The sequence below is a fragment of the Balaenoptera physalus genome (assembly GCF_965194825.1).
Source record: "Balaenoptera physalus genome assembly, chromosome: 1".
Classification (NCBI taxonomy): Eukaryota; Metazoa; Chordata; class Mammalia; order Artiodactyla; family Balaenopteridae; genus Balaenoptera; species Balaenoptera physalus.
This window is the reverse complement of record NC_138882.1, coordinates 191,894,837-191,919,628: the sequence shown is the minus strand read 5'-3', so window position 1 is coordinate 191,919,628 and position 24,792 is coordinate 191,894,837. Positions and strand designations below refer to the sequence as shown.

The following is a 24,792-nucleotide window of genomic DNA, read 5'->3' as shown; positions in this document are numbered from 1 at the left end:
ACATGTTTAGAGACCAGGAAGACAGACAAGTTGGGGCAGCGGGTGGCTGTTAGGGTGGTGAGCGTGTGGGCAGCCAGAAGCGGGAGCGGTTATCCGTGTTATTCGTGGGCAGCCAGAAGCGGGAGCGGTTATTTGCGGCATGCAAAGCGCCTGGGCCCACCCTGGGAACAGCCCCCATACAGCCCCCATGGGCCGCTTCCAGGGGAGCAGGAAGGGGAGGTGGGCATCCCCAAGGGTCTCCAGGCGTCCCTGCCTGTCCCCATCATGCCACCCCCAGTGCCAGCCAGCACCCTCTCACCCACGACCAAACAGAAGACTTGGGGCCCAAGAGCCGAGAGGCAGGGAGGGACAAGACCCCCCCTCAAGAGGAAACCTGCCAGAACTCCCTGGCCAAGGGGCAGGGATGCGGGGGCAGTGAATTCGGGGCATTTCAACACTGACCGTTTGTTCAAAGAACAAATGGAAACACACCCTTGCTTGTCTCCTGTGTAAGCACCCCCACCAACCACGTGGCTAATCACGTCTCATTTCGGGTAGAAATCCGAAGAAACTTCTAATCAAAAGTGATTTCAAACAACGAAGAAGTTGATTATGAGCATTAGACACAAGAGGACGCCACCTCGAGTGTCACTCATGGTAGGAGAAACAGTGATCACTTCTTTTTTAAATTTTTAAATTTTTTTGGCTGCGTTGGGTCTTGGTTGCTGCATGCGGGCTTTCTCTAGTTGCGGCGAGCAGGGGCTACTCTTCATTGCTGTGCGCGGGCTTCTCATCACGGTGGCTTCTCTCGTTGCGGAGCACGGGCTCTAGGCACGCGGGCTTCAGTAGTTGTGGCACACAGGCTCAGTAGTTGCGGCGCACAGGCTTAGCTGCCCCACAGCAGGTGGGATCTTCCCAGACCAGTGATCGAACCTCTGTCCCCTGCATTGGCAAGTGGTCTCTGAACCACTGGACCACCAGGGAAGTCCCTGATCACTTCTTAAAAGTCGGGAAAACTTCAATTATAGCCAAAACACCAGCTTCTTCACCTCTCAGAGATGGTGACATCTTTATTGTCACAGCCCACAGCCTTTATTTACCACTGGCTGGCCACCACGGGAAGGTGCTTGAAGGTTGGAAGACGGACTAGGTCACTGAGGGGCTGGGACCTAATTTGAAACTGACAAGGAGAGACCCCCGTGCTGCTGAGGGCCTCCCCTTCCCTGACCTTCGGCTCAGAAAGTGCACTCGGGTCTGTGGTCATTCGCGGCAGATGGGGTGGTCAGAAGCACCTCAGGGCAGCTCCAGCCACGTCCATGGTTCGTCAGCTCCCAGATGCTGGGAAGGCTCCCACCAAATCCCTCACCTCCTGCCTCCTCCGCTGCCACCAGCCACTGCAACATCACTAGGCTCCCCCAGCACCCAAGAGTGTAGAGCGGCCAGTCCACAGTGGTGGAGGGTCCCCAGCAATGGGTCCCAGCTTTGTGGGAACAGACACCTCCACCCCACAGACCCCCCTCTCCACCGTACAGCCCCCCCCTTCCACCCCACAGACCCCACGCCGCCCCCGCCCCATTGCCCAGCCCGGTCCACCCTCTCACGGCAGCTCGGGTGCCCCCCGTCGCTCTCTTTCTAGAACAGAGCTCCTCTCCTTCAGGGTATCCAACCCGTTTGACGGCCTGTCTGATGTTCGCCTCCCTCCCAGTCTGAGAACCCCACGAGAGCGGGCGCCCCATCACCCCTGAACCAACACGTAGCCCTGTGTGGACAGCGGGCCACTGCAGACTCCAGCCGGATGGGGACACTTCTGTAGACACTTCGCCTCAACTAGCATCGTGGCCACCCTCAGCCCGAGCAGTCCAGCAAGGCCGGGCTCCTTCCACCCTCCCCCAGGCACAGGGGTCAGAGCCGGGGACCCTGGGGGCCCATATGAGCAGGAGACGACCCCAGCCCGAGTCTAGCTTGGCTGCTGTTCACTTTGTCTCAGAAACCGCCAGAGCGGGCACGACCTGCCACTTGCTCCAGGGCGCTCCGTGGGGCGGCGGGGAGGTGCGTTCCGCCCTGACTGAGCGGTCCGAAGTGCTGAGATGCTGCCTGGGGACTTTTCCACTAGGTCACACGTCCAAATCCGCCCAGAGGACGACTAGTTTATTTAGGAGTGGGGTGACCGGGGCTTTCCCGGTGGTGCAGTGGCTAAGAATCCGCCTGCCAATGCAGGGGACACGGGTTCAAGCCCTGGCCCGGGAAGATCCCGCATGCCACGGAGCCACTAAGCCCATGAGCCACAGCTACTGATCCTGCGCTCTAGAGCCCGTGAGCCACAACTACTGAGCCTGAGAGCCACAACTACTGAAGCCCGTGCGCCTAGAGCCCGTGCTCCGCAACAAGAGAAGCCACTGCAAGGAGGAGCCCCGCGTGCTGCAATGAAGAGAGGCCCCACTCACTGCAACTAGAGAAAGCCCGCGTGCAGCAACGAAGACCCATGGCGGCCAAAAATAAATAAATAAATACATAAATATATATATATATATTAAAAAAAAGAGTGGGGTGACCTGCTCAAGGGGAGAAACAGCACCTCCTGGTGGCACTCGGCGCCATGTGCCACCTTGGACAGGGGTGGGGTGTTGGGGCCACTCCGGATCCAGGGAAGGAGGCCAGGAAGGGACCACCCAGCTCTCCTCTGAGCCTCGGAAGCAGGGACAGATTAGCCCTGACACAACCAGACAGTCCCCACGAGTGTCTCCACGAGAGGCAGCCTCTCTAAGCCCGGAGCAGCCCCCGGGGCCCACAGTTCCCTCAGGCTACTGTGCCCTGGGGAGGAGCCTTGGGGTCCTCGGGCTCTGGGGTCCAACAGGCCTGGGTTTGAACGTGGGCAGGGGGCAAGCCAGGAACCTGCTGTGCCTCGGTTTCCTCATCTGCAAATGGGTGCAGGAGTGGCCGTCTCTCGGGGGAGGTCACTCCCGCATGTTAGGTTGTCTGGACAGAAGCCCAGGACAGTCATTTCTGGTGGGGTCTGAGTGCCCTTCTGCAACAGCCCTCCGGGGAAAGGCGTCTCAAACCCAAAGGGAGAGTGTGCCCGCAGAACTCCCTGTTGTGTCTGCAGGGGGTGAAAAGAATCGTTCCAGGGCTTCCATGGTGGCCCAGTGGTTAAGAATCCGCCTGCCAATGCAGGGGACACGGGTCCAAGCCCTAGTCCGGGAAGATCCCACATGCCGCGGAGCAACTAAGCCCATGCGCCACAACTACTGAGCCTGTGCTCTAGAGCCCGCGAGCCACAACTACTTAGCCCGCGTGCCACAACTACTGAAGCCAACACGCCTAGAGCCTATGCTTCGCAACAGGAGAAGCCACTGCAATGAGAAGAAGCCCACGCACCGCAACAAAGAGTAGCCCCCACTGGCTGCAACTAGAGAAGGCCTGCGCGTAGCAATGAAGACCCCATGCAGCCAAAAATAAATAAATTAAACAAATAAATAAATAAATGAGCTTATGGTTTCTTTGTCAATATAAGCCTAATAAATTAAAAGTGGAAATATTAAAAAAAAAAGAGTTATTCCAACAAGGTAATAATAAGCAGTGACATTTAAAACAAAGCACTCCCTTCCTTTTTCTTTTTCTGCAGCAGGCACATTTACACTGGGCAAGAAGCTGCTTCTGACGCTGTCTAAATGAATAAAATGGGCGACTATCTCCGCGAGGGAGTTCCAGCTCTTCATCTGGTGAAGAACACGGCAACGAACCCCTGCCCCTCCTCCCTGGGTCCCCAGGACATTAGCAGTTGTGCGGACCTGACACTGAGGTGTGACCACATCCGTGGCCGGCCCACAGGGGAAGAAGGCCTGGGCCACAGCTCAGCATCCGCAGCACGTGAGCCTGTCGGAGAGGCGGGTACTCAGCTGAGCTCACGGGGACCCCAGCTCCAGTGCAAACGCTCTACGAGGGGCGGGGACGAGCCTGCTGCCTCCACGCTCATCCCTAATCCCCGAACCTCAGAGGTGCCATGTCCTCGGCTGGGAGGCTTGGGACAGAGGGAGGGGCACTTCTTTTCATGCTGCCTTGAAACCCCAAGAGCTGGGGAGCCCCTTGCTCTTCTGACTTTTCTGCCAGCATCCTGCCCACAGGGCTCACAGGGTAAGACACAGGGCAGGGAAAAGGCAGAGCTCAGAAGTGGGCTGGAGCCCTACCTGCCTCTCTGTGTCAGCTGGAATTTAACTACCGTGGCAGGTGGAACGAGGGCCCCCAAAGACGTCCGTATCCTAATCCCAGAACCTGTGAAAATGTTACCTCACACGCAGAGGGACCTCACAGGTGTGACGAGGTTAGGGATTTTGAGGTGGGAGCTCAGCCTGGATCCCCAGGTGGGCCCCAGGTCATCACAGTGGTCCTCACAAGAGGACGGGAGAGCGAGGAGCCGTGGCAACAGACGCAGGGTCAGAGAGAGGCTGCCGGCTTTGAGGATGGAGGACGGGCCACAAGCCAGCGAATGCACGTCGCCTCTAGAAGCTGGACAAGGCAAAAAACGGTTCTCTCCTAGAGCCTCCAGAAGGAACGCAGCCCTGCTGACCAAGGAACAGCACTTTTCATTTTACTTACTTTTAATTATAATGGGAACAGCCACGTGTGGCTACTGACCGCTGTGGGAGGCGGCATTGGCATTGATGGGCTCTTGCAGGCAAATCTGACGTAACCAGAGGACAGAGCTGCTGGGAGCAGAGACTGAACTGTCTGCCTCTGGCTGTCCGAATTCAGCAGGAAAGGGGGCCCCTGGGCTGAGACCGATGAGGGGGACGCGAGCAGAGCCGGGCCTTCCTTGGACTGGACGCCCCTGACTGCGAGAACCCTCATCCTCGTTTCAAGCTGCTTGACGAAGGCAGGAGTTTCACACACAACTGCGGGGGGGTGGGGGGGTGGGGAACAGCGGCGGCTCTGGCGGTCCAGTGCGGGCGTCTAAGATGGATGGCACTGCACTGATCGGCGTCACCCACCGAGGCGGACGCCCCCGGGCCCGCGCAGTGGACGCCATGTGGTTCAAGCCCGGTCGGTGGTGGGAAGGCACCAGGGCTTGGGGCTGAGAGCTCTGGCCCTGGAGCCGACTGTCCAGCCTCCCGGCCAGGCTCCACCATGGACCAGCCCTGCGGCCGTGGGCAGTTTCCTTAACCCCTCCATCGGCAGTTTCCAGATCGGAAAAACGGGGATAACAAGAGCTCTTGTCTCACACCCCCAAGTGAGGGGTAATCGTAAAAAGCACTTTATTAGCACAAAGTCTGGCACTCGAAAGTGAGCAACGTTTGCCAGAGTTATATTTAAATAGACGGAGCGCCTGCAGTGAGCAGAGCTGTGAGCTCATCTCGGTTTCTAAATCCCGGTCGAGCTGCCTGCAGTGGCACAACCCAGGAGGGCTGGCAGGTGCCCCACCGACACCCCCAGCACCCGGGGCCTCTTCCAGGGCAGATTTCAGCAAGAGGACAGGGATTTGGAAAAGAAAACAGAATGATAAAACACTTTTCTTCCCAAGGCCACGTTGTCAAGTGTTGCAAACTTTAAGGACAGTTCAGCGTTTAAGCTCCAGAGAGCCGGGGCAGTGACTGTCCTTAAGGAAAGCGTGGAATCAGCAAAGCAACTTCGGTATTGCTTTTTAAATTTTTATTTATTTATTTATTTATTTATAAATTTTCTTTTAGTTATTTCTGAGATATACATTTTAAAGTAATAACTAGAATTATGACTTATAACATTATATCAGAACATATAAGATTTTTAGAAATTTCATGTAATGTCTGAAACATTTATGTTAACATATTTCCATACAAATAACCCAAAGAAAGTTTAGTATTAGTTGTTTTTATTTTAAAATTAATTAATTAATTATTTATTTATTTTTGGCTGTGTTCGGTCTTCATTTCTGGGCGAGGGCTTTCTCTAGTTGCGGCAAGCAGGGGCCACTCTTCATCGCAGTGCGCGGGCCTCTCACTATCGCGGCCTCTCCTGTTGCGGAGCACAGGCTCCAGACGCGCAGGCTCAGTAGCTGTGGCTCACGGGCCCAGTTACTCCGCGGCATGTGGGATCTTCACAGACCAGGGCTCGAACCCGTGTCCCCTGCATTGGCAGGCAGATTCTCAACCACTGTGCCACGAGGGAAGCCCAGCTGTTTTTTTGTTTGTTTGTTTTTTTATACTGCAGGTTCTTTTTTTTTTAATTTTTAAAAAAATTTATTTATTTTATTTATTTATTTTTGGCTGCGTTGGGTCTTCCTTGCTGCGTGCGTGCTTTCTCTAGTTGTGGCGAGCGGGGGGTACTCTTCGTTGTAGTGCGTGGGCTTCTCATTGCAGTGGCTTCTCTTGTTGCAGAGCACGGGCTCTAGGCACGCAGGCATCCGTAGTTGTGGCGCATGGGCTTCGTTGCTCTGCGGCGTGTGGGAACTTCCCAGACCAGGGCTTGAACCCTTGTCCCCTGCATTGGCAGGAGGATTCTTAACAACTGCGCCACCAGGGAAGGCCCTGCAGGTTCTTATTAGTCATCAACTTTATACATATCAGTGTATACATGTCAATTCCAATTGCCCAATTCAGCACACCACCATCCCCACCCCACCGTGGTTTTCCCCCCTTGGTGTCCATACATTTGTTCTCTACATCTGTGTCTCAACTTCTGCCCTGCAAACCGGTTCATCTGTACCATTTTTCTAGGTTCCACATACATGCATTAATATACGATATTTGTTTTTCTCTTTCTGACTTACTTCACTCTGTATGACAGTCTCTAGATCCATCCACGTCTCAACAAATGACTCAATTTTGTTCCTTTTTATGGCTGAGTAATATTCCATTGTATATATGTACCACATCTTCTTTATCCATTTGTCTGTCGATGGGCATTTAGGTTGCCTCCATGACCTGGCTATTGTAAACAGTGCTGCAATGAACATTGGGGTGCATGTGTCTTTTTGAATTATGGTTTTCTCTGGGTATACGCCCAGTAGTGGGATTGCTGGATCATATGGTAATTCTATTTTTAGTTTTTTAAGGAACCTCCACACTGTTCTCCATAGTGGCTGTATCAATTTACATTCCCACCAACAGTGCAAGAGGGTTCCCTTTTCTCCACACCCTCTCCAGCATTTATTGTTTGTAGATTTTTTGATGATGGCCATTCTGACTGGTGTGAGGTGACACCTCATTGTAGTTTTGATTTGCATTTCTCTAATAATTAGTGATGTTGAGCAGCTTTTCATGTGCTTCTTGGCCATCTGTATGTCTTCTTTGGAGAAATGTCTATTTAGGTCTTCTGCCCATTTTTGGATTGGGTTGTTTGTTTCTTTAATATTGAGCTGCATGAGCTGTTTATATATTTTGGAGATTAATCCTTTGTCCGTTGATTCGTTTGCAAATATTTTCTCCCATTCTGAGGGTGGTCTTTCCGTCTTATTTATGGTTTCCTTTGCTGTGCAAAAGCTTTGAAGTTTCATTAGATCCCATTTGTTTATTTTTGTTTTTATTTCCATTACTCTAGGAGGTGGATCAGAAAAGATCTTGCTGTGATTTATGTCAGAGTGTTCTTCCTATGTTTTCCTCTAAGAGTTTTATAGTGTCCGGTCTTACATTTAGGTCTCTAATCCATTTTGAGTTTATTTTTGTGTATGGTGTTAGGGAGTGTTCTAATTTCATTCTTTTACATGTAGCTGTCCAGTTTTCCCAGCACTACTTACTGAAGAGACCGTCTTTTCTCCATTGTATATCTTTGCCTCCTTTGTCATAGATTAGTTGACCATAGGTGTGTGGGTTTATCTCTGGGCTTTCTATCTTGTTCCATTGATCTATGTTTCTGTTTTTGTGCCAGTACCATATTGTCTTGATTACTGTAGCTCTGTAGTATAGTCTGAAGTCAGGGAGTCTGATTCCTCCAGCTCCGTTTTTTTCCCTCAAGACTGCTTTGGCTATTCGGGGTCTTTTGTGTCTCCATACAAATTTTAAGATGATTTGTTCTAGTTCTGTAAAAAATGCCATTGGTAATTTGATAGGGATTGCATTGAATATGTAGATTGCTTTGGGTAGTATAGTCATTTTCACAATATTGATTCTTCCAATCCAAGAACATGGTATATCTCTCCATCTGTTGGTATCATCTTTAATTTCTTTCATCAGTGTCTTATAGTTTTCTGCATACAGGTCTTTTGTCTTCCTAGGTAGGTTTATTCCTAGGTATTTTATTCTTTTTGTTGCAATGGTAAATGGGAGTGTTTCCATAATTTCTCTTTCAGATTTTTCATCATTAGTGTATGGGAATGCAAGAGATTTCTGTGCATTAATTTTGTATCCTGCAACTTTACCAAATTCATTGATTAGCTCTAGTAGTTTTCTGGTGGCATTTTTAGGATTCTCTATGTATAGTATCATGTCATCTGCAAACAGTGACAGTTTTACTTCTTCTTTTCAAATTTGTATTCCTTTTATTTCTTTTTCTTCTCTGACTGCCATGGCTAGGACTTCCAAAACTATGTTGAATAACAGTGGTGAGAGTGGACATCCTTGTCTCGTTCCTGATCTTAGAGGAAATGCTTTCAGTTTTTCACCATTGAGAATGATATTTGCTCTGGGTTTGTCATATATGACCTTTATTGTGTTGAGGTAGGTTCCCTCTATGCCCACTTTCTGGAGAGTTTTTATCATAAATGGGTGTTGAATTTTGTCAAAAGCTTTTTCTGCATCTATTGAGATAATCATATGGTTTTTATTCTTCAATTTGTTAATATGGTGTATCACATTGATTGATTTGCATATATTGAAGAATCCTTGCATCCCTGGGATAAATCCCACTTGATCGTGGTGTATGATCCTTTTAATGTGTTGTTGGATTCTGTTTGCTAGTATTTTGTTGAGGATTTTTGCATCTATATTCATCAGTGATATTGGTCTGTAATTTTCTTTTTTTTTTGTAGTATCTTTGTCTGGTTTTGGTATCAGGGTGATGGTGGCCTCATAGAATGAGTTTGGGAGTGTTCCTTCTTCTGCAATTTTTGGGAAGAGTTTGAGAAGGATGGGTGTTAGCTCTTCTCTAAATGTTTGATAGAATTCACCTGTGAAGCCATCTGGTACTGGACTTTTGTTTGTTGGAAGATTTTAATCACAGTTTCAATTTCATTACTTGTGATTGGTCTGTTCATATTTTCTGTTTCTTCCTGGTTCAGTCTTGGAAGGTTATACCTTTCTAAGAATTTGTCCATTTCTTCCAGGTTGTCCATTTTATTGGCATAGAGTTGCTTGTAGTAGTCTCTTAGGATGCTTTGTATTTCTGCGGTGTCTGTTGTAACTTCTCCTTTTTCATTTCTAATTTTACTGATTTGAGTCCTCTCCCTCTTTTTCTTGATAAGTCTGGCTAATGGTTTATCAATTTTATCTTCTCAAAGAACCAGCTGTTAGTTTTTTGATCTTTGCTATTGTTTTCTTTGTTTCTATTTCATTTATTTCTGCTCTGATCTTTATGATTTCTTTCCTTCTGCTAACTTTGGGTTTTCTTTGTTCTTCTTTCTCTAGTTCCTTTAGGTGTAAGGTTAGATTGTTTACTTGAGATTTTTCTTGTTTCTTGAGGTAGGCTTGTATAGCTATAAACTTCCCTCTTAGAACTGCTTTTTCTGCATCCCATAGGTTTTGGATTGTCGTGTTTTCATTGTCATTTGTCTCTAGGCATTTTTTGATTTCCTCTTTGATTTCTTCAGTGATCTCTTGGTTATTTAGTAACGTATTGTTTAGCCTCCATGTGTTTGTGTTTTTTACGTTTTTTTCCCTGTAATTCATTTCTAATCTCTTAGCGTTGTGGTCAGAAAAGATGCTTGATATGATTTCAATTTTCTTAAATTTACTGAGGCTTGATTTGTGACCCAAGATGTGATCTATCCTGGAGAATGTTCTGTGCGCACTTGAGAAGAACGTGTAATCTGCTGTTTTTGGATGGAATGTCCTATAAATATCAATTAAATCTATCTGGTCTATTGTGTCATTTAAAGCTTGTGTTTCCTTATTTATTTTCATTTTGGATGATCTGTCCATTGGTGTAAGTGAGGTGTTAAAGCCCCCCACTATTATTTTGTTACTGTTGATTTTCTCTTTTATAGCTGTTAGCAGTTGCCTTATGTATTGAGGTGCTCCTGTGTTGGGTGCATATATATTTATAATTGTTATATCTTCTTCTTGGATTGATCCCTTGATCATTATGTAGTGTCCTTCCTTGTCTCTTGTAACATTCTTTATTTTAAAGTCTATTTTATCTGATATGAGTATAGCTACTCCAGCTTTCTTTTGATTTCCATTTGCATGGAATATCTTTTTCCATCCCCTCACTTTCAGTCTGTATGTGTCCCTAGGTCTGAAGTGGGTCTCTTGTAGACAGCATATACATGGGTATTGTTTTTGTATCCATTCAGCAAGCCTGTGTCTTTTGGTTGGAGCATTTAATCCATTCACGTTTAAGGTAATTATCGATATGTATGTTCCTATGACCATTTTCTTAATTGTTTTAGGTTTGTTTTTGTAGGTCCTTTTCTTCTCTTGTGTTTCCCACTTAGAGAAGTTCCTTTAGCATTTGTTGTAGAGCTGGTTTGGTGGTGCTGAATTCTCTTAGCTTTTGCTTGTCTGTGAAGCTTTTGATTGCTCTGTCGAATCTGAATGAGATCCTTGCCAGGTAGAGTAATCTTGGTTGTAGGTTCTTCCCTTTCATCTCTTTAAGTATATCATGCCATTCCCTTCTGGCTTGTACAGTTTCTGCTGAGAAGTCAGCTGTTAACCTTATGGGAGTTCCCTTGTATGTTATTTGTCGTTTTTCCCTTGTTGCTTTCAATAATTTTTCTTTGTCTTTAATTTTTGCCAATTTGATTACTATGTGTCTCGACGTGTTTCTCCTTGGGTTTATCCTGTATGGGACTCGCTGCGCTTCCTGGACTTGGGTGGCTATTTCCTTTCCCATGTTAGGGAAGTTTTCAACTATAATCTCTTCAAATATTTTCTCGGGTCCTTTCTCTAGCTCCTCTCCTTCTGGGACCCCTATAATGCGAATGTTGTTGCGTTTAATGTTGTCCCAGAGGTCTCTTAGGCTGTCTTCATTTCTTTTCATTCTTTTTTCTTTATTCTGTTCCACAGCAGTGAATTCCACCATTCTGTCTTCCAGGTCACTTATCCGTTCTTCTGCCTCAGTTATTCTGCTATTGATTCCTTCTAGTGTAGTTTTCATTCAGTTATTGTATTGTTCATCTCTGTTTGTTTGTTCTTTAATTCTTCTAGGTCTTTGTTAAACATTTCTTGCATCTTCTCGATCTTTGCCTCCATTCCTTTTCTGAGGTCCTGGATCATCTTCACTGTTATTATTCTGAATTCTTTTTCTGGAAGGTTGCCTATCTCCACTTCATTTAGTTGTTTTTCTGGGGTTTTACCTTGTTCCTTCATCTGGTATATAGCCCTCTGCCTTTTCATCTTGTCTATCTTTCTGCTAGTGTTGGAGGGTCTCCTGCAGAGGCGGGGGGTGGCTGTGGCTCACCGTGGGGACCTAACTTCGGTATTTCTGACATGACACACCCAAAGCATCTTCTAGAGATTCCTCCCTTCCTACCCTGATAGTCTGGGGAGATTAGTTCTCCACAAGAGGACTAGGTCAGCTTCAGGTTTTCCTACCCAAGGCCTGCAAAACCACTATATCAAAGGCAACTATTTTCCCCTTTTAACTTTTCTTAGCATTTTAGCATATCAGTTAAAAAACAGTTCAGAAATGGAGCAAGTGGAAGTAAGTTCAGGTCTTTGGGCTTCATCAGCTTGCCCTGAGTGATGCTGGCAGCCCCGTTATAAGGTGGGTGCCTGGGGGGGCCCCTCTTCCCACCACCCCGCCAGCACAGGGTGCTCAGAACACTGCTGGCCACGGAGCAGTGAGGCAGGCGGCCTCACGCTGCTACCCATCTTCTGATGGGTCACAGGGCCTGTGACGCTGGGATCCCACACAATCCCGGCTCGTGGACAAAGTGCTCCTCCTTCACCTCAACTTCCCGGCTTGAGTTTGATTCTGTGCACAACTGCCGAGGTCCCCAAACCCGCTGGACCCTGGCGGGAAGGGGGGCGAGTCCTGGCGGACTTCCAGTGCTGGCGGAGGGGCTGGGCTGAGCCTGGTGTGTCACGGGCAGCCATCAAGGCCGTGATCAGAAGGATAGGTCACCAGCGTTAAAGACCGTGGATATGGGCTGGTCTGGGGGCGGGGGGCGAGGGTGTAAGAGAGGTGGACCTGCCATGGTCCAGGCCAGCAGTGACGGCGTCCTAGAGGAATCTGAGTGGTAACAGCAAACCTGCCACCCTGTGAGAGGGCACAGTCCCCACCCCTGAGGGCTGCCCCCACCGTGTCCTAAGTGCGGGTGCGGTAGGCTCCCCTCTCAGTGCACACCCTTTATGGCTGAAATTCAAAGTCATCTTCCGACCTTCTGGGGCTATGTTTTCAGGCTGCTAAGCTGCAGGCATGGCTTCCTGACAGACACCCCACCCGAGTGACAGGTGAGGCCACAGCCAGGCTGGCGTTTGGCTGAAAGCATACAAAGCACTGTCCTTCTGAGTGAGGAGTTTCACCAGAGGCTGAATGGAGATAGAGCAAAGCATTTCCTGCCTTAGACCTAAGAAGCTGGTCAACCCAAGGGCCTGGCTTCCTCTCCATTCCAGCTGTTTTTCTAATGAAATATGCTGAAATGGGTAAGTCATAAAGTCATACCCCATCTGCTAAGACACCACCTATGGTCATCAGAATAATGGCCCCCAAAGATGCCCATGCCCTAACCCAGGGGACCTGTGAATACCTTACTTCACATGGCAAAAGGGACTTTGCAGATGGGATTAAGTTAAGGACCTGGAGATGGGGAGAGAATCCCGGATTATCCGGGCAGGCCCCCTGTCACCTCAAGGGTCCTTATAAGAAGGAGGCAGGAGGTCAGAGCAAGGGGAAGGAGATGGGGTGACGGAAGCAGAGGCTGGAGGAAGGGGTCCCAAGTCAACGAATGCAGGCGCTGCTAGAAGCTGGAAAAGCAAGGAAACAGACCCTCCCCTAGAGCCTCCAGAAGGATCACAGCCTGTGGACCTCTTTGAGACACCTGACCTTGGGAACCATAGAAGAATGCTTTTTGTTTTTAAATCACTGGTTTGTGAAAATTCAAACAACAGTGATGGGAAACTCACAGGGACGGCATGTGCAGCTGGCAATGCATAGTAACTTCTGGGCTCTCCCCCACTGTGTCACAGCAGCCTTAGGGGGTGGGGGGCACCCCTCCCGGGAGGACCAGGAGGAGGCTGCTCATGAGTGGTGGGGGGGGAAAGGAGGGGACCCCTGGGTGTGTGTCTGAGAGGTGGGATGTGACCAGGGTGACATTCAAGGATTTCCCCAACAGGACGGGTGGGCACTGCCCGATGAGGCCGGGCGCTGGCATGGACAGCTGCTGCATCATGGCCACATCCCAGGGTGCCCACTTGCTCAGTCACCTGCGTGTGCCCAGGACCACCTGCTGGCACCTTTTCCATGAAAATAACATGACTTAAAAAATAGTCCTTGTGCTAAGTTTTACCCTCGACCTAGGGACAAGTTAATTCTACACCTCCAGAAGAAGAAGTGTGACCCCTTGGTCCAAGCCATTGTGCTTTCCTGTCATCACTAAACATTTGCTTCTCGGCTCCTTCTTCTGCCACCTGGAGGAAAGCCACTGGTCCCTCTTCAGTGTCCCCATGCCGGGAGCACACGGCCTCTCGATTTTGCCCTAGGGGGGCTGTTCTCTGGAGTCAGGTCCCAGGGGTGCCCCCCGTCCAGCTGTGCGACTGCCTGTCTCAGAGCTGGGGCACCTCCCTCTGGGCCCCTCAGAGCTGCTCCTTCTCTGGGCTGGCGCTGACCTGACCGCTGGCTCTCACCAGGGCAAGACCCACATCCACGTGGGCAACGGGACAGGGAAAGGGCAGTTTGGGGCACAGAAGAGACTTTACCCACCTACAGTTTTGCAGAAGAGAAAGTGAGCTTGTGTCTACAAGAGTTAAACTGTAAGAAAAGAAAGCATCTGTAGTGAGTTGACAGTGGCCCCCCCAATAGATCAGTCCATTCAGCACCCGAGAATGTGACCTTATTCGGAATAAGCGTCTCTGCAGGTGTCATTAAGGACCTGACACGAGAGCCTCCTGGATCACCCAGGTGGGCCCTAGATCCTCTGTAAGCATCCTCATAAGTCACAGAGGAAGAGAAGAGAGGCGGGATGTGGCCCCGGGAGGGAGACGGAGGATGGGCCACAGCCCAGGGACGCAGGAGGCATCCTCCCCGGAGCCTCTGGAGGGCGCGGACGCCTGGCCTCCAGAACCGGGAGGGAACACACTGCTGTGCTTCGAGCCCCCAGGTTGTGGTCGCGGCTGTGCCACCCGGGGACACCCACACACACTCTCACTGCCCCGCGTCCTCACCTCTCAGCCCCTTCACGCTGGAGCAGAACCACGAGGCCAGGGACCGGCCCAGCTCGCAGGCCACGCCCCGGAGAGCCCCGCGGGCTCACAGCCGTCTCAGCAGACTGGCGCCAGAAAATCAAAGCAGAGCCACTGGGAATGTCAACCCCACCCCTTCACCGGGTGTCTGACACACTTCCAATGCCCAGTGCCAAGAACCCAGAGCCCACAGGGTCACCCCAGGCGCAGCCGGCCTCACCCTGCGCTTCCCAGAAAGGAGAGTACAGCACGGGGGAACAGGGGCTGCTGCCCTTTGGCATCGAACACAGCATGTGACATTGTGTGCGAGGCGGCCGAACAGGGACCTCGGCCTGGCAGCGCCCGGCCGGGCTCCTCGCTGGAGCCACAGCGCAGGGCGGAGAGCGGAGGAGCAGGGACACTCCCTGGAAAACAACAAATAAGGTGTGACACTGTCCAACGGCCCCAGGGGACTCCATAACTGTTATTTCAGTTTGGCCCAAATTCCTCTATACACAAAACAAGATGTGACCTGAGAAAACAGAAGCAACCTCTCTGCTCCCTGGGGGGCTCCCCAGGCCAGGAGGCCTAGCTCTGGGGCCCCGGGCCGCACAGGTCCACGGCCAAGGCTGTGACGGCACGAGGTGCATGGGGGGCCTGCGGAGGGCTCAGTGCCACAGGGGGTAGCCGGTGAGCCCCCAGCCCGCCCCGCACTCTCACTCCATCCACGGTGGAATGTTCTGCCAGGAAGTACAGCTGGTGAAAATGGAGGTCCCTTTCTGTGCTTTGGAATACGAGTAACATTTTAGAAACGAAGTCTTCTCTGCACCCACGTAGCCCTGACGTCCCCCAGGCCCCTCAACGTACCCCTAGAAAAAGCGCTCTCCTCCAGCCGGGGTTCACTGTCTCCACCCAAAATGAACCAACGCGGCCCCTCCTTGACCTCTTTGAAAGGTAATTCTGGTCACACGAGGGACTGAGGGTGAAGTGTCGGGGGTGAGGGCTCTTTCATCGGCTCCTTTTTTCTAACGAAGGTCGACTTTCATTCTTTGGGAGCTTCCCTCAACTGCAAAGCACCTTTGCCAACAGGGCTGACCTTGAGGAGTCTGGCGGGCTCTCGAGGAAGGCCCACTTTGTTTCTTAGCTGGCGGTGCTCAAGGGGCACCCGGGAGACACTGAACAAGCGAGCTCTGTGGAACGTAAGCGCATTTTGCACAGTGGGTTTTGAAGTCACGTTTAACAGTGGAGCTGTGATCACAGTAATTTACCCAGGGAGCAGCTCCAGAAAAGGAGAGGCCAGGAATCGTGGCACGACAGGAGTCTTCCTTTCCCAAACGTCCCCACCACCACCACCACACACAGCACCAAGGCCCGGGGAGGACCAGCCAAGACAGACAAGATCCACTTGTTCTGGGCAAATCCTAAAATGACACTGTGCTCTGTGTCTGAGGCAATCGCCTCCTAGCTGGGAAGGGATTCTGCAAAGCACAGGAAAGCAGTTCTGCAGACCACCCTTCCCCTGAAAGCACCCCAAATCCAGTGTGGGTCAGACTGACGTGCTCTCAGTTAGGCCGGGAAGGGGAGGCACCCCTTCACCCTTCCGCTCTCAGGACGCTCTGTCCCCAGCGCTCAGGCGTTCAACCGACAGGCGTGTCTGCAGGAGAGAGCGCATGGTGGGGCTGGGACCAGGCCGGGGCCTCGGAGCCCGGAGGAGGCCTCTGTGGGTCTGGACCCAGCACTGCTCCGCTCAGCGGCGCCCCTCGAGGCCGGGGGCAAGGAGTCAGCCTCCCTTCCTTCTCCTCTGTCCCCCCACGGCCCGGGGACGGGTCTGACTCAGCTCTTCCAACGGCTGCCTCCCTGGTGAGGCTCCTTCAGAACCAGTGAGGCTCTCGCAGCCCGGACACACCCGACCCCACGGTGAAGGGCTGCTTTCCGGGGGCGCGTGGCCTCATCTCAGAAGACACGACAGACAGAAATCACCACGTGCCAGGAGGGGACAGTCCCTGTACCTCTTCAGATGAGCATTAGTGTGAAACAAGCATGGGAACCGTCTTGTTTCTGGGCGGGGCTGGGACTGGACCTCGGTGTCGGGGAAAACCACCAACACCAGCGCTGCCCTGGATGGTGCAGGCAGGCTGGCCGAGGAGAGGGCCGGAGGCTTCTCTGCTCTGCCCCCGCCACTGCGTACGGCACGGGTGACCTGTGCCCCCTCCAGAGAGGTTACGTGCCGCCACGGGATCTGGTGGCAGTGGTCGCAGCAACCGTGCGCGCAGGGTCTTTGCAGGGCTCCGTGCCTGGGGCAGTTTAAGAGAACAAGTTTATGCTGCTCTTCAGCAGGACAAAGGCCCCAATCACATCTGAGTTACAGAATTTACCAGACTGAAAAGTCAAACCGGCAAACCGTAACTTCACAGATGCATCACCAAAGGCAGACTCGAGGCTCTGGCTCCTGTGTCCTGGCAGATGGGCAGAGGCCAGGGCCCGGGACAGGCAGGGTGAAAAAGCAAACTGTACACGGGACCCAAGCAGCCGAGGCAGCGCCCCTCTTTGTCGGCGGAGTTCTCTTACCTTTTCGGATCTTGTCGTAAAAGTTAATGGCGTCCACGGAAGCCGTGACTATGTTGGTCTTGCAGTGACGCGCGGCCACGATCCCGGCCACCTCGTCCATGAGCTTCATGGTGACCCCTGCAGAGAAGGGCAGGCGGCAGGTTAGACATGGGGAAGGGAAGCCTACTGCCCGTCCTGGAAACAAGTTGTGGGAAACAATGCCCCCGTTCCCACCCGCAGGGCCGCAAACCTGGCTGCCTTGAGAGCTTTGGAAGATAACTGTGGCTGAGGTTTTAGGCCACTGACAAAGTGACGACCGTTCTCCTAACCTCTACAGGCAACCTATCCTGCCAGGAAAGCTTCGTCACACTCTCCACCAGGATGGCCGCAATCAGAAAGCCAGACGCCAAGCGCCGGTGAGAATGTGGAGAAATCGGAACCCTCTACACGGCTGCTGGGGATGGAAATGGTGCAGCCGCTTTGGAAACAGTTGGGAGGGTCTCGAAAGGTTAAACACAGAGCTGCTACGTGACCTAGCAATTCCACTCCTAGGTGTGCACCGGAGAGAAATAAAAACTTGCGTTCATGCAAAGACTTGTACACGAGTTTTTGATCCCATGAGAGCATTACTCATAATAGCCCCAGAGTGGAAGCAACCCAAATGTGCACCAACCCATAAATGCACAAGGAAAATATGGCATAGCCATACAATGGAATATTATTTAGCAGTAAAAAGAAACAAAGTACTGACACAGGCTACAACATGGATGAACCTTGACAACATTACGCTGAGTAAAAGAAGCCAGACACAAAAGACCACGTATTGGAGGATTCCACTTACATGAAATACCCAGAATAGGCAAATCCACAGATGGAGAAAGTAGATTAATGGCTGCCTGGGATAGGGGTTCGGGAGAAGTGGGGAACGGCTGCTCATGTGGTTATGCGGCTTCTCTTTGGGGTGATGAAAATGTTCTGACATTGATTGTGGTGACGGTTGTGTAACTCTGAATACACTAAAAATCAATGACTTGTAATGGGTGAGCTGTACGGCATGTGAATTACATCTCAATAAAGCTGTTACATAAGAAAACAAACAAAACTAGACAAGTGGGCTGACCGAAAGAGCACCGTTGGGCCAAGGTGTCTAAAACCTCAGGCCGTAGACGTTTTCTTCTGCTCGCGCCCCCTCAACTGACGGGATCAGGATGGCATACCTGCTGCTAACCCCCCAACCCCCGTTCCTGCCCCACCAAGGGCAACACAATATTCTTCTTCTTATCTCATATTTAAAACCTTAAACCATATCTTTTATTAGGTCAAACTACATGAAATGGCCAATATTCAACCATTTTTGACCTATAAAAGCAGCAAAATGATAGCGATCTACCTGATAACTATCAGAAAACTTAAAAGTTATGGGGACTTCCCTGGTGACGCAGTGGTTAAGAATCCGCCTGCCAATGCAGGGGACACGGGTTCGAGCCCTGTTCCGGGAAGATCTCACGTGCCGCGGAGCAACTAAGCTCGTGCGCCACAACTACTGAGTTTGCGCTCTAGAGCCCGCGAGCCACAACTATGGAAGCCCGCGCGCCTAGAGCCCGTGTTCTGCAACAAGAAAAGCCACCGCAATGAGAAGGCCGCGCACCGCAACGAAGAGTAGCCCCCACTCGCCACAACTAGAGAAAGCCCGCGTGCAGCAACGAAGACCCAACACAGCCAAAAAACAAAAAACAAAACAGTTATGTACATCCACCCAAGGATACAGAATGATTTCTAAAAATGCAGAGAGAGGCAGGCTCATAAAACCCTGGCTCCCAGGGAGTCATGTTTCAGGTGGGGCTCGTGGACTTCAGCGCCTGCAGGGCCAGGCAGGTGACGCCGGACAGCTGACAGCAAGGAGAGCTGGCGGGGACCCTTCTACAGGACAGCTGTTGCTCGGCCCCTCCTACTGTCCCTCACCCCCAGGAACAAGGGCTCAGCACGACCAGACTAACGATATTTCAAGAGAAGCCTGGAACCTATGAGTTTATGAGGAATCTACCAATTTTTAAACATTGGTGATTAATTAAAACTCTCTTTACTGTGAAGGGGAAACAAAATACAATAAACTAAAAAGAGGACAGAAGCCCCTTCTGTAATGAACCAGAGGCCTCGTACAGATACTACAGCAGAAAACACTACTTACAAGGAACATGGGAGACAGGGAGGGGCCCTCTGTCTGGGAGGGGCATACCTGGGGGTTTGGTATACACTTCTCTCTACTTTTGTGTATATTTGAGCATGTCCATAATAAAAAAGTTTTTTTAAAAAAACATTAGGGTTGTTGATTTTAAAATTATGCTTCTATTACCATGACTTTTCTCATGCAAGCTCCTGATGATGACGATAAAGCATGGAGACAATGGGGCAGAGTTAGCTGGCACCTGCCACTCTCAAAGCGTTTTCAAAGATACTGCGTCATTCTGCTCAACGGAGGCTCAAAGTCACACAAGGTCCAATTCTAAAGAGAGTGCAAATGGGAGGCTGGGGAAAGGCTCTTTGGCAGAAAACAGAACCACCGGTGCCAGGTTTTAACCCTGGGCGGCTGGCAGGGCAGGGAGGCTCCGGGCTTCAAGCAGCTCGGCGCTCAAGGTCTGAGACAAGGGGTAACACCTGGCTTTGCGAGGAGCCTCTCTGGTGGGTTATTTTAAGTCATATTGGAAATGGACCCGGGAAGCCATGCCTAAGCCCAGCACGAGTCCTTCCTGGCCTTTCTACCCACAGTGAGGGAGGGGCCTTGATGAAGGCGGGGCACGTGCCGGCTTAGCAGCCAAGTCCCTCACCGGCCCGGGGCTCCACGGAGGTGAAAACACAGGCCAGCATACAGGTCACCTGGCGGGGGAGGGCACTGTCCCTCCCACATGGTGGTTCAGAGCTGGGACGGCCTGGGCCTGAGTGCCCCCTGCCCCCGCCTGGCTGGGGACCCTGAGCGGGCAGATCATCCTCCGAGCTTTGGGTGCTGCATCTGCAAATTAGAAGCGGTGGCAGCGGTGACACGCAGGTGACTTTGAGGAGCAAACAGGAGGAGCCCAGCAGCTACAGCTCAGAGACTCAGGGGCTAGTGGACGTCGCTGAACTCCACCCTGATTTAATTTGGGGCTTTGGGTAGAGAGCTGTGGTCTAGAGGATAGATATCAACAGAAAAAGAAAGACAAGGGAAATGTCTCAGAACACCAGGAAACACGCTGGGCAAGGGCGACACCCACCGCCTGCGGATGAGGCCGTGGGTCAGTGTGCGTGTTTGCCTGCGTGTGTGTGCACGTGCGTGTGTGTTTCTTTCCCAGAGGGAGTGAGAGAGCCCAGACTGAGTGCTCCTAGGCTGACCTGCCTCATAAAATTCACGTCGTTAGAGCAGCTGGACAAGTGGTCCCACTCTCGAAAGGACTCGGCGAGAGCTGGAGGCTTGAATTCAGAAGCTGTTTCCCGTAGACTTACTCCCAAGGCGGTAAGTGACCAACAAAGCTCATTCAGTGTCTGGGGTCGGCTGCATTTGCCATGAAACACAGCTGCAAAGACGATAATTTATTACATTAAGAAAAGGCCGATCCAGAGTCTTGAAACAGTTGAATGCAAGAAGGATGAAGAGACAGAGGGGATTCTGGTAGAAACTGTATGCGTGTGTCACGGGGGAGGGGGGTTTGCGGGCATTTTAACCAGAGGATGTTAGAAATTTATGGCGGAATGTGTATTACGTGCGGCTGTCCTGTTTTTCGATGGAGACGCCAGCGAACTCAGCCACGTCAGGGTCCTTCTGGGAACAGACGAGACAGAGATAGCCAGAGGTTTTTTTCGAGACAAAAACAAAGAAAGGCGACACTGGAGTCTGGCGCAGGATGGTGGTGGGAGTAGAGAACTAGACGAAAAACAGCAGGCGTTTACGGAGGTCCAGGCACCGGCAACGCTCCAGCGCGTGGCTCAGAGCCCCTCAGGCTGGAAGGACACTGTCCTTGTTCACTGATGCCCCCCGGGGCCGGCCCCATGGTAGGCTCTTAGCACATACTCAGTGTAAGAACAAATGAATGAACGAACGAATGAATGAGTGCTGGCCCTCCCTGGACAGCAGCCTCGGAGGGGGAGGGGCCCTTATTGTCTCCGTTTTACAAAGCAGGAAGTAGAGGCACAGAGAGGCATGAGTCCGTGGCTCACGCCCTCGGGCAGAGGTGGGGACCAGCCCCTGACCACAGGCCACTGGAGGCCACGCCGCCTCTCGACCCAGATCCCACGGTACTGAGACTAAGACAGGACAGTGGAGAAGAGAGCTCAAGGTCCTGCTGAGAGGTGGTGGTGGCAGCGACATCCGTGTGTGCAGGGTGGGGGTCCCGGACCCAGAGCTCCCAAGTCACCTGACGGTGTCATTGGGGAGGGGTGGCTTGGAGGTCGGAAAGAAAGAATTTATACTGGGATTAATGTTTAGAACACAGAAAGTACCTACAATTAATCCCTTATTTGTAGGTCCTGGAAAGCAGGAGCTAAGAATGGAAGACTAAATGGAACAAGTAATAATCAGCTCCTTCACCAAGCGTTTTGTCCCATTTATCCAAAATGCAGTGACTTCCCTGGTGGTGCAGTGGTTAAGAATCCGCCTGGCAACGCAGAGGACCCGGGTTCGATCGCCGGTCCAGGAAGATCCCACATGCCGCGGAGCAACTAAGCCCGTGAGCCACAACTACTGAGCCCGCGAGCCACAACTACTGAAGCCCGCGCGCCTAGAGCCTGTGCTCCGCAACAAGAGAAGCCACCGCAATGAGAAGCCCGCACACCGCAACCAAGACCCAACGCAGCCAAAAATTAAAAAAAAAAAAAATTTAAAAATGCAGGTAGAGGTTCCACGAGGGACTTCACTGTTACGAAATATACTGCAGGATCCAAAGCGTGTGCTAGCCAGGATGGGCTCTGAGCCCAGGGCACAGGGGGTGGGGCGGGGGAACGTGAGCAGCTGTCTGAGCTCCTGGTGCCAGACGCCCCATCAGCCCGGTGTGGCACCCCCAGACCACCGCATCACGTGACACGGAAGCTGGCACAGGGTGGGGACACGCCTTATTGTCCCCGTGTCCTGACCAATTCAGAACATGACACACAGCGCTCAGAAAGGGCTGCAAGTGAGTAAGTGAGTCAGGGACCAAAGGAACGCTGAATCGACCCCAGGAAGCAGCTCCAATAGCGAGTCACAGGACCCAAACCTGGGTAACAATCACAGTTAGTCCAGGTGAGGCCAGGAAAAGCCAGGTGAGCTGCTAGGGGACGTGTTCGATGACAAAATCACCATTCATCTCACACTTGAAGAGACAGCCCCCTGCAGACCCCAAGAGCCAGCACACAAATCTGAGCTGGGAGACCAGGGAGAGAACTGCGATTGGCTGAGACCCACAGGAAACAAGTGGTTACAGTGACGGCTCCTGGACCAAGGCCCTGGCCTCCCAGCGCCCAGGTCAGGGGGCAGACATGACCCCACCACGCGAGTCTACTATCAGATGATACCCCGAATCGGGGTCGATCCCAGGTACTGGGACAGTGATATACGGGCAGCGGGTGACAAGGCTGAGGAGGAGTCCCAGCACTGAGGGACAGGAGGTCTGCTCCACAAGGAGAGGAGCTGCAGACGGGCCTCACCTGGACCATCTCCGCCCACCTCCGTTATCTCCACCTCCCGGGGACCACGGTGGGGTCAGTGGGAAGTGACAGCAAGGTAGATTTTAGGGCTCACTACACGGAAAAACTTTCTGAGGGAAAAACTTAAGACCTGTGCAGAACTCAAGTGTTTGGCCTTCTACAGGCGGGGCTCCCGGCCCCCCGCTTTGCGTGCGGGTAGCACGGGGTCAGCGCTGGAAGCAGAAACCTGTGCCCGCGGCTCCCGGCGGCCCCGAGTCTGTTCTCACAAACGCGACGGAGAAGCGTGAAGCATAACCGGGCCCTCTGGGGTCCTGTGTGCAAAGTGGACTCTGGCGGCTACTTAGAGGGAAGGGAACTGATCTCGTAAAACCGAGATTACAGGCACCTCGGAGACATTGCGAGCTCGGTTCCAGACCCCTGCAATACAGGGAATTTAGAAACAGAGTTGGTCAAATGAATTTTTTGGTTTCCCAGTGCATATAAAAGTTAGGTTTATACTACACTGTAGTATATTAAGTGTGCAATAGCATTATGTCTAAAAAAGCAATGTACATACCTTAAATAAAAAGAATTTATTGCTAAACAATGCTAACCATCATCTGGGCTTTCAGTGAGTTGTAATCTTTTGCAACAGCAACTGTTGCAACCAAAGTCACTGATCACGGATCACCATAACAAATAGAAGAATAATGAAAAATTTGAAATATTCCAAGAATTACCAAAATGTGACACGGAGACATGAAGGGAGCAAATCCTGTTGGAAATTGGGTGCTGGACAGAGTTGCTCAACGCAGAGCTGCCACAAGCCTTCAATTTGTTTAAAAAAAAAAAAAAAAATCTGTGAAGCGCAATAAAGTGAAGCTCAATAAAACAAGGTCTGCCTGTATAATAAAATGTTGATTACGAGCCGTCTTTCCTCTTCCCGGTGAGGAACAACCCTGGACCCATCGCTGCATGGGTCTGGGCTGAGACATTCTTGTTCTCTGTTGCTAAGGGAAAATGGCCCTTGCAGAAAACAGACAATAAAATCCACATAATCTCATCCCATTATGACATTTGTAAAGAAAGACTGTTATCACAAAATACCCTTATCTATGATTGTAGACACAAGACATTACAATCAATGTGTCCACTGAGAAAAGTAAATTTTGTTTAAAAACAAAAACAACCAGAAACCCAGCTGCCTGGTTTGTAACTGCCCTTCCTCTAACTTTGCCCAGCCGGGCCCCCTGTCCTGCCAGAGGGAGCCACCAGCCCTCTTTGACACTGGAAGTCACCTTCTCCCCTTCACTTTTTTACGCTTTAATTAAAAATATCAAGTATCCGAGTTTTCTCAAAAATGCCTCTTTCCAGGTTCCCACTGAAAAACCTCATCAATTCCTTCCCATTTAGATACGATAGGTGCCGCTGACGATGGGAAAAGGACTTTGGCAAATTAGTCTGTCGTGAGCTGCTCTTATTACACGAGATTCACCATTTAAAAGATGACAACAAAACTGTAGGATTTGCCGCCCTTGGATACTGCGTTCATTTCAGGAATAATGGGAAGGAAAAAAAGTAAGACTTGCTTGGCCACTAACATGCCAGATAAACATCGGGTACAAGAGATATTTTGGAATCTAACACCTAACTGCTTACAGGTTTGCTTTTGTTTTTGTTTTTAAAGTACTGACAACATGTTGACTGGCTTGAAAATAGAGGCTGAATTTTCTTTTCCCGGCCTGCCTGGCTGACTGGGTCACGCCTGCTGCAAACCCAAAGCAGCCGTCGGCAGCTCAGAGCCCGGCGCCACCGGCTGCGCTGTGGGGGGCGATTCGTGATGCCCCCATTTCTATATTTAATCCCAGCTGAAGGAGTGTGGGTGCCGGCCTCCTATATTAAGAAAACGATAGTAAGTTCATCTTATTTTAACTAGCCCACCGTTTGGAAAGCACAGGGGGAGTTATTCTAAGAGCCGGTTAGGCAACAGCCTCCCGAGACTGTCTGGCTTCTCCCCCTTCAGGTTCCAAATGTACTTGCAGGTCTCTGGGAACCGGGACCAAGGGCAGAGGAATATTAATTAAGGTAGCTAATAAAGGTGATTTTTGGAAATTAATGCACAGTGAGTGAAGACGATTGGTTTCTAATGACAAATGTCAAGGGTGAAGACGATTGGTTTCTAATGACAAAT

The 24,792-nt window shown here is 51.0% G+C and overlaps 1 protein-coding gene across 1 annotated transcript in view; it reads right to left on the bottom strand.

The window, feature by feature from the left end:
* ACOT7 (acyl-CoA thioesterase 7) overlaps positions 1-24,792 on the bottom strand; it is a 92,515-nt gene that overhangs the window by 17,961 nt on the left and 49,762 nt on the right. The window contains exon 7 of the mRNA XM_082469332.1: positions 16,992-17,108. Coding sequence (XP_082325458.1) covers positions 16,992-17,108 — 117 coding nt within the window. The remainder of the gene's footprint in view (positions 1-16,991; positions 17,109-24,792) is intronic.